This window comes from Nanorana parkeri, unplaced genomic scaffold (assembly GCF_000935625.1).
Source record: "Nanorana parkeri isolate BGI_ZX_2015 unplaced genomic scaffold, ASM93562v1 scaffold601, whole genome shotgun sequence".
In the NCBI taxonomy this organism is placed as follows: Eukaryota; Metazoa; Chordata; class Amphibia; order Anura; family Dicroglossidae; genus Nanorana; species Nanorana parkeri.
The window spans coordinates 228,665-238,799 of record NW_017306869.1 but is presented as its reverse complement, the minus strand read 5'-3'; the positions used below and the strand labels follow the sequence as shown (position 1 = coordinate 238,799).

Here is a 10,135-nt window from a genome sequence, read left to right as displayed (position 1 = left end):
CCAAAGACCCCACAGGCACCAAGGGAGACTGGGAAAGGGGCGCAGAAGTACAGGCCGCGCAAAGGGGAGACGTGGGAGATGTCCCTGAAGAGAGGCCGCAGCCCTCACAGGGTACTGCGGACAGACCGTCCCCACAGTCCATGTTCCCGGCAATATAGCTGCTAAACTAGGGCATAGGATCTCCGATCTGTTCCCTGTGTCCTTCAATGAACGGGAGAGAAAATAGTTTGTATTCTGTATATTAGAACTTTGTATATCTGTAATCCTGTACAATTTTTGTACAAGTACAATAAACAGAAGTTAAAAAAACAAAACAAAAAATTCCACTCCACATGACAGTCCCCACCATTCCAAAATTTGATGCTAGGTGCCTTTGCAGCCAATCATCAGGCTAGTAATTTGCTACTAGGGGTAGCAAGGGTTTTTGTTTTGGTACAACTAGGCAGGGGTGGGGGTGTATTAGGTATTCTCTTTTCCCCACTTAAAAAACTGATTTCTCATAATGGGGCCCTGCAACCCTCCTGTCCATGAAAGACAGCTCTCTCATCCACAGTGAAAGCAGATGGGTAATCTGCCTCTCATTACTACTCTTGTAAACTCACTGAGGTACAGCCAGACGAATAGAATTACATGTTGCTCCAGCATCCTTCCTCCTGCTGCAGCTCCCCTATGCAGTTTGAGACTTCCAAACTGTTTGAGACTTTAAGGTCATCAAACCACAAACAAAGCTGCCTGCAAGCACAGTCCAGAAGAATACAAGCATCACACCAGTGGTGCTTCCCCAAGTGACCTCTTGCGCATTACAGCATCCCTCAACTATGAGCGAGACTGTTGAGTCTGATGACATGACGTTTTGAAATAAACGAGTACTTTGGACTACTTGTGGTGTGCTGATTACATCCAACTAACTTCATTATCTTCAGTTTCGTCAGCGCAAAGCCGTTGGGACCACAAGGGAAGTCAATGACCTTTGCGTGGGTGCCCCCCCCCCCCCCCCCTTTTATTGGGTTTTTCCAGTAAGGAGTGCGACGAGGTAACTCTACGTTTGTTGCTGTTGAGTCTGGGACACTAACTGCCAATAGGTGCCCGATTTACAAAAGAGAGGCTTGTGAGAGCAGAGTAAAGGATTCTCTGGTCCTCTGTGCCTGCTGACAGGGTGGACCCCCATATTCCTCCTGAATGTACGCCCTTAGATGGCACTGTTGACCCGTTTCTGAACATGCTAGTTCCCTGTATGTCATGCTGACCATCGCCTACAGTACTTTCTCAGTCTCTTAAAAATACACAAATCAGGAGTTCTGGTTTTACTCATTCCATACTTGTATGAGATCGTGGACTCCAAATACAGAAACTAGAGGGCCACCATGACAGCAACCAGCATGTACGAGAGGAGGTCAGCAATGGCAGCATGTTTCTCTCATGACACATTTTCACTTACCTAGGGCAAGATTTAAATGTGGACTGGATGGACCGTTTGGTAACGTGACAAAGACTGAAGAAGGATGCTTACCTTGACTTATTCTCCTCATAATGGATGCTGGTCTTAATGTATCTTGCCAATTCTATCTGCATATCACCAAACAAGGGCACCACCTGCAGCTGCTGTACTCAACAGAAAGATAAAAGAACAAGTGACCATTACCACTGTGAATGCGATAGACTGATAATGATCAAAGCACAATCATTGTACCCACTAAACTTGTAAAGAAACAGTTCCATCTGGCTCAATTTGACCAGAAGAAGATTTTTCGCAGCACAATGGCTAACCTCAATAAAGCTTCACTCCAGACCAACATTTTTCTTTTAGCTTTAAAGTAGAGTGAACAAGATTTAGAATTTCTGTCAGGTTTTTACTACTATGACCCCACTATGGGGATATTATCTCATTTCCCATTCTCGTGACACCTGTAAAAAAAATTGGGGTGGGGGAGGAGCATCTGCCCACAAGAAGTGAAGGGAAAGCCACACAATGGGAACACTGCCTGTAATAAAAACATGACAGATTTTTTGCCTTCTCCACTCTATCCTAACTAAAGTAAAATGTTTTGGGTACCTTTAAGTACCTATGAACATAAAATAAAGGAACAGCCTGATTAAAGAAGAACTCCGAGCAAATGTGCCCTTAACCCATGCAGTGGGGCTACTCATTTTTGTCTAGCACTTAACCCTCGCAGAGCAGTAGTAGCTCCACTGCAAGGGTTATTAAAAATGATTTCCGGGGTTCTGCTTTAACGCTTACCTGAATTTGGTTCAAAAAGACAACATATCCCATTATTACACATTGCATTTATTGTGTATAAAATATCAGCCATTTCATGCTTTCCATTTTACCTTGAAGAACTTGTCAATTCTGCTCAGGTTTATTCTCTTTTTAGCATCCAGTTTGTAGATGTTGCTCACATTTCCGTCCATGAGGTACAATCCAAATCCCATCACCTACAAACCAAACCGTCAAAGAGATGCTGAATTAATGCATACACATCACATGTACCCCACAAAAATACCCCAAGCCCTGAAGTGCGATTCTTTTCTCCAAGAGATGTGGTGTACAGTGCACACAGATAAGACGCAATAACTAGGGATGCACCGATACTAGTATCGGGATCAGTGCCGATACCAAGTATTCGGGTGAGTACTCTTACGCGGCCAAATGCTTCGATACTTTCTCCCGATACCACAACTCCCGGTCAGATGGAGATTTCCTCTGACCGGCAGTGCCGCAAGGTAACATGGAGCCGGCTTTGTGACCAATGAGGAAGCCGGGCAGAGGGTAATGACCGGCCTCCCGATTGCCCGGGAAGCCGGCTTCCCGGCCAATGAGGAAGCCGGGCGGCAGCTAATGACCCGCCGTCCGGCTTCCTGCTTGGCTGGGAAGCAGGTTCCATGCTTCCAGAAGTACCCGTATCGGTGAGTACCGAAAGATAAATAAATATCGGTACTCGTACTCAATACCTAAAAAACGATATTGGTGCATCCCTAGTATTAACCAATTAAATTTACAAAGTACAATTACATTTTGGAACGCTTTACACCAAAAGTGTACTGAAAAGCATTTGGGACCAAGGATCGTGAATGTATATGCAAGTTTTAAGATGCGTTTTCTGTATATACATTTCAATAATCAAAAGAAATCCATCGCACACCTGACCGGATAATACCCTCAAGTATCGGGTGGGTGCCAAGCGACCACAGATGCCTCCGCAAATCAGTGTAATTGACATTATACCGTCATAATATATTTTATTGACCTCTGTGGTGTCACAACATGGCCATGTTGTGACACCACAGAGGTCAATAAAATATTGACTGAACTTGAGCTGGAGTGCGTGTGACTTCTTCATATTTATTCTGTATACAACACAAATACAGCACAACACAAAAAAAACAATAGGAGGAAACACTCAGAAGGGATCTTCCATAATGTAGCTGCATTTAAAACCCCCCAAAGTGGCATGCATTTTTTGCAGTTATGATTCATTTTAAAAGGCCTGCTTAACATGCTTAAATGCACAAATATTTTGTATATGTTATATGTTCAAACTGTGCTAACCTTCAGCAACTTCAGAAATAAATGTAATTATAACTTTATATGGGATTTCAACACAATAATATAACATCAAATGGCCTGACCAAATACAAACATTAGGACCAATGTATACATAAGCCAACTATATCACAGATCTGTTAGTGGACTGTGGAAGAAATCTAAAGTGTACAAGCGAGACCATCCTTATCCTCACGCAGAAAAAAAACCCCAACAAGGCATTTGGGCTAAACAATGAGCAAGCATGCTGTTTAATTGCACTAATGCCCACCATTTAAGCAAAACAAATGACTAGTGATGAAGCCACTTGTAGACTGTGTATGGAAATGACTTCAGCAAGAGCTAAATCCCACAGGGGGCTATCATTATACAGTGACTTTTCATTATTTCCTTATAAATCAACATTTTACACTTCTGCTAAAAACAAATGATCTTTCTAAATCCGTTCTAAGGCATATCTATATAAAAAACTGTGATCTAATTATGCTTAGGATTATTCAACCGCAGAATCCAATTTTACCCCTATTGGAGAAGCTGCGATATTTCATGATACAGCATGATGACTCTTCCATTACCCATTCTATCGTCAAACATTCTTGGCGTACAAAAGCAATTGGTTGTTCTCCTTACTTTTAGTAGAGTGTGCTTCTCCCCAGGCGTCAAGTACATTTTGTTGTCATAGTAGTCAACGCACAAGTTCACAATGTCTGCAAGGAGTTCTTCATAGCCTGGAATGACTTCCAGCTGCTGCTGTAATGACTGCAACAGAGACAGAAACACATACAGGAAATCCATGAGGCATCTCAGTACCTATCATTCTAGGACTAAAAGCCAAAAGAGCAGCAACAATAGATGTTCTTCCAAAAGGAGAGTAGGGCCCTAGACGATATTTAATAAGCTTTGTGTCAATTTTAGTTTTTTTTTTGGTAAGCTTTTAGAGTAATGTTTTTGATCTGCTTTTTGTGATTATAGTAGAACGTAACTTTGTAGAAAACCACTATATATTCCCTTTAACCAGGCATGGTGCTTTTTTTTTATTTTTTATTTAAGTCATTTATTTCATTGAAAGTTATTTTATATTTTTGTTCATGTATGTTTTATTCACTTTTTTTCACCAAAGTTGATTATCAATTTGTTTTTAACCCCTTCGCATCCACTGACGTGCATAGTACATCATTGTAAACAAAGCCGCCGGGACTCTGTTTGAATGTGTGGCCACCCATTGGGGCAAGCATTCCAACGCTTTGTCAGCTGTTCCAGGGCAGATCGACTCGCTGCGATGTGCAGGAGAACCGATCTGCATTATCCCATCTACCTGGACCAGCTGATCGGTTGCAATTTAAAATAGTCAGCCACTGGATGAGAACTTGACGCCGGCTTTCTACCGCCAGCAGAAGAGGGGGCACAGGGGAGCAGCTGAGGAACCGGGGCACCAAAAGGGGGCAGCAGAGGAGGAGCTGGGAAATGCAGAATAGGCACAGGGCAGCATCGAACGAGCACTGGGGAGGAGAGCAGGGGAGCAGAGTGGCGGCGGATTTAACTAATCAAATCAACAGATCGATAACGATTCTCATTATCGATCACAGATTACATTGATTCGTTTTTTCAGCCCTACAAATTATGTAATCCTGCACAAGCATTGCATCCTGGGAAGGTTACATCAGCAGAGCATTGCTGGGAAATCTCATATGTAATCTCAGAAGATCTCAGGGAAAGGCATTTTCCTCCCCTGAGATGAGGTGCATGGTCCCATGTCCTAGTCACATGTGCCAGAGTTCCAGGAAGTAAAGGGAGATATATTAATCTGCCCTCAGTAAAAATGGCCATTGTGAGAATAGGGAGGAAAAACAAAAATAAGGTATGCAAAAAATAAAAAGCCTGCAATTATTTATAAGTATCTGTAGATTGTTATTACTAAAAACATTGCTAAATGTGCCTTTGTTGTTATTTAGAATATATGGATATAGTTCCTCTTTAATCTGCAGTTGAAATTTATTTGGTACCATTATTATTTACAAGCATAGTAACCAAATGATTTATTTTTAGCAATTACTTTGTTCCAAATGGTACAGCCATGCAATAATCAGGCTGTCTTTCATAGGTTCTTCTCAATGAAAGCTGCTGATTGCTAGTGAAATGTTAACATATTGAACCCATGAAAGCACATTGCTATACATAATGTACCGTGCATACTCAATACACATTAATATTATGTGTAGAAGTGCAACCAGGATTAGATTTAACAAAATATTAAAATACATACATAAATGAGAAAAATAAAAAAAAAACGTTTCTACATACCTGGGTTATCTTATTGTGATTGGCAAGAAACATAGAGAGGTTCTGGGACTCCTGGATAGACTGAGGGTCTGCCATTTTACGCAAGAACTGTGCTGCCCTTTAGAAATATCAAAATGTAAAAAACATAAGATACTAGCTCAAAATATATTTTAAAAAAAAAAAGAAGATGAAAAAAGGACAACTAGCCCTATAATATAGCTTGGAGGCTTTTTCGTAAAAACATAAACCTATAAGCCAATGTCAAAGGTTATGAATAATTAAAGAGTAAAAGTTGTAATAAACAATATCATCAACTTGGTTTATTCACCAATGTTAGCAACTTTTCATAGGGCGACAACCCTGCTCCTTCATAGATACAGTACAGTTAAAATGTGCTGTCATTCTAACAACTGGCAGGACCACCAGGTGAAAATAAAGCAAACTGAAAACCCCTCATAAAAAAGGAAACGAATGCTGTCACCACATATAAGGTATTATATTTTTAGATTTTTGTACTTACTGTAAAATCAATTGAGTTCATTGAGGGGAACAGGATTCAGGATTAATTGGGTTAAATTGCCTACAGGAGGCTTTGGTCACTGCCAAACAAAAACCAGTAACCATCTGGATAACCCTTCCCACTCCTGGCATGCCCCCGGTTTCTTTTCTTTAGAAAAGCCATACCAGGAGCAAGCTCACAAACATAGAGGGGTGGAATCTGTGTTCCTAAAGGAACTCTATGAAATGAATTTTACGGCAAGTTCAAAAATCCAATTTTCTTTCTTTTTCATTGAGGGACACAGGATTCAGAGACAAGCATTTTTCCTTGCACCAAGCAGAGTCTGCTTTCCATTTGTGATGGTAGACCTAGAGGGAGGTAGACTTCCTAGCATTTAACATTGTGGGAATCACAGATTCAGATACTCCTGTCTCCTAAAGACTTGGGCTTCAACAGCCATGTTGTTAAAGCAAGCAACAGTAAAGAAGGATAATAAACCAGTCCTAGAGATAGAAGGTCTTGACAATCTGGAAATGCCCGTGGAGCATCTGCCAGGTGTCTGTTCAGATCAGAGTACCACATTTGCCTGGGCCAATCCTTAGCTAGGAGTATCACTGGAGTGCTCCCCATCTGGATCCTGAAGAGTGGACAAAGGAGTTTCAGGAACGGAAAGGCATAAAATCAGCTTATACTAATCCCACACAGTCACCAGACCATCCAGTGTTATCGCCAGAGGTTCTCGATACCTGAAGACAAGCCTGTACAGTTTGTTGTTAAACCTGAATGCTAGCAGGTCTACATCCAGCGTCCCCCACCTGTGGCACTTGTCTTGTAACAGCTTCAAGTGTAGACACCATTCTCCCAGGTCCAGCTTAGTCTACCTGCCAAGGATTTACTCCCAGTAGGTGAACAGCGGAAAAGGCGGGGATGTGACGTTCTGCCCTAGACAGAATCCTCCCAGTAGATAAACAGCGGAAAAGGCAGGGATGTGACGTTCTGCCGTAGACAGAATCCTTTACATTTCTCTTTCAGCAGCAAGGCTTCTGGTTTCTCCCTGAACCTGGCTCCTGAACCAGCATACCAGAGACAACCTGGTCCTTGATGTCAGGTAAATCAGTTTGTCCAAAAGACTGAATCTGCTTTTACCACAATGACAGAATGTTTAGTTACAGTGTTCTGGAGTGGGACTGGGTAAATGGAGCTACCATCAGCTCCAAAACTCTCACGCAGCAGTGAAGAGTCAAACGACTCCTGGACTTAGGAGTACAAGTCTGGGAACATAGAACTAGGAATTTCTCTTGAGGAAGAAAAACTTATGTCTAGGATAAGACCCAGATACTCCAAGCAATGAGTCGGCTCCAACAGCATCTTCTGAAGGTTCAGGATCCAACCGAACCTTTTTAAGGTTTGGATCGTCTGTGCCACTTTGCGGGCAGAACCTGTGCCAAGCATTTCCTCAATAGGAATAGGAGATTGTCCAGATATCCCACAATGGGAATACCTTGGGAGCGTAGCAATGCTAGAACAAGGGCCAGCACTTTGGTGAACATGTGCGGTACGAAGGATAGGTCGAATGGCAGGGCCACAAACTGGTGGGTGCTGTGGGACCCAAAACAAAGGAATCACTGATATTTTGGACAAATCAGGACATGCAAGGATGCTTTCTTGATGTCCAGAGGCCAGAAAGTCTCCTTGATGGAGGGAGACTATGGTAGACCTGATGTATTCCATGCAGAATACTTGGACCTGAAGAAGATATTTAGGGCCTTGAGATCCAAAATGGATTGGTTGCCCCCTTTTGGTTTGGATACTGTGATTAAGTTGGAATAAAACCCCTGAAACCTTTCCGCAGTAGGAGATCTGAACCAGAACATCTGCAGAAGTGGCATGAAGAGTTCCATGAATATAGAAAATGGTTTGTCAAATTTTCCTTTCCTGGTGACTCCACATTACAGCATACTACGGGTCATCCCCCACCTTTTTGACCCCGCAGTATGCGGTCACAAGGAGTGCCAGAAAATAAACAATTTTGTTTTTGGATTTACATACACTTTAAGGCCTAGGGATACAGAATATAAAGTTGGCAATAGGAAGTAGTAATAAAATGCATGTATGTAGACAAAACTTATTTGAAGTGTATGTAATTGCACTAAGGATGTTTATGATTAACTTGGAAATGCAAATTAGTAATTTTGAGGCATTTTTAAAGAAAGAAGGAGCTCTTGTAAATCATGCATATGATTTATGATGTAGTACATGCTACAGGTTTTAAAAGTAAATTACATCACTGCTACCACCTTGTACAGAACAGAACGTAAAACAGACATGAACAAGCAGAACCCCAAATGTGTCACCTTTTGTACGCTGAGTGATCATTTTTCACACTGCACTTCATGTTTTTCAGCTCATCCAGTACAGCAAACATATTGATGAATTTTCCAAGTGTAAGTAAATAAGCCTCAGATACAAAGTCTTTTCTTCTTTCTGCATGGCACAAGCGTTTCACTTCAGCACAGAAGCGTTCCGTGGCATTTCTCTGAAGAGAATAAAACACTATGTTGTTATTTACACTATCATCAGGTCCGCTAACACATTTTAATAGGTGCAAAGTACGCCTATCATTTTCCAGACATCACTTAAATCCCTCATTGTTTCAAAATGATCAAAACATGAATTGTTAAAGCCCAATTAAACCCATAATTTAAAATCAGCAAATTACATTCCTGGTGCATCAAAACAAAAGGTGTTCGATGTCTTACATTTCATTTTCTTTCTAAAGCAGCCACAGCCCAGGTCGAAAAGCCTATCTCCTTGCTCTCTGTGGGGAAGCAGTGGTCTAATTTCAGAGGTCCAAAATGCCCCATACAGAGACAGACTTGCAATAGCTCTGCAATCCGCAAAGTTCATGATTCCCACTGATTTGAGAACTCCAACTCAGACTCAGCAGTGTGTCAGACCTCTGCAAAGAAATCACTACTTACCCACAGAAAGCAGGGGTCCCACTCTGCAACATGCTAGCAGGGCACAGGCGTTGCTTTTTCTAATGATGGTTTAGATGTGCTATTTGGGTAAATGCTTTGTTTTAAAGTTTCTTTCATTTTGACATAGGGGTGCTGTTTCTCTTATGCAGAAGCAGAGTAATTGGTTATTGTGTGGAGATGGTGTTTTGATCAGCTGTGTTTTATCAGCTAATAGCTTTGACTAAAGCTAGCTATACATTGCTCAATTTTCTCTTGTTCAGCCTGTGGTTTAAAAGAGTTGATCCCCCCCCCCCAACCGCCTGTGGGTTAAAAAAGTTTATCCCCCCCCCCCCAACTATGCTAAACGACGTGGAAGGATTCCCCAATGCCAGCTACTGTATTTAGTAGTCAAGACAACAGCTGCTGCCTGTGTGCTGTGGCTCTGCCGAACAGTGACTGCATCTCATAGGAATGCAGTCACTGTTCAGGAGTAAATGTAAATTTACTTTTGTTGAGCTGGGAGGTACTAGAAGGGCCACCCACTGCTTAAATTTCAACCGATTAACCTTTACCCCCCTGTAACATTTTTTTCCATGGAGGGCTGGATGAGATCAGGGCACAACAGATCACCTTTAATAGGGATCTCCCTTGCACACTGTTATTAACAAGTGAAGTGAAAGATCACTATTGTAGTGATTTTATGCTGCTGGATAAACTCTGGCCTGGTTTAGGTCTGACCACCAGAACTCAGGGGAAACCACAAACATGTGCCAAGATGGCATCACTGGGATTTCCCATGTAACCACAATGGAGAAGCAGAAGGTGAGATCTGCTACAGGAGGCAAGATCTGC

At 41.9% G+C, this 10,135-nt stretch overlaps 1 protein-coding gene across 2 annotated transcripts in view; it reads right to left on the bottom strand.

Moving 5' to 3' along the window:
- CYFIP1 (cytoplasmic FMR1 interacting protein 1) overlaps window positions 1-10,135 on the bottom strand; it is a 92,258-nt gene that overhangs the window by 58,853 nt on the left and 23,270 nt on the right. For both annotated transcript variants that reach the window (XM_018562810.1, XM_018562809.1), the window contains exons 6-10: window positions 8,678-8,859; window positions 5,846-5,942; window positions 4,175-4,303; window positions 2,332-2,436; window positions 1,511-1,602 (exon numbers count right to left, since the gene is read on the bottom strand). In XM_018562810.1, coding sequence (XP_018418312.1) covers window positions 1,511-1,602; window positions 2,332-2,436; window positions 4,175-4,303; window positions 5,846-5,942; window positions 8,678-8,859 — 605 coding nt within the window. The remainder of the gene's footprint in view (window positions 1-1,510; window positions 1,603-2,331; window positions 2,437-4,174; window positions 4,304-5,845; window positions 5,943-8,677; window positions 8,860-10,135) is intronic.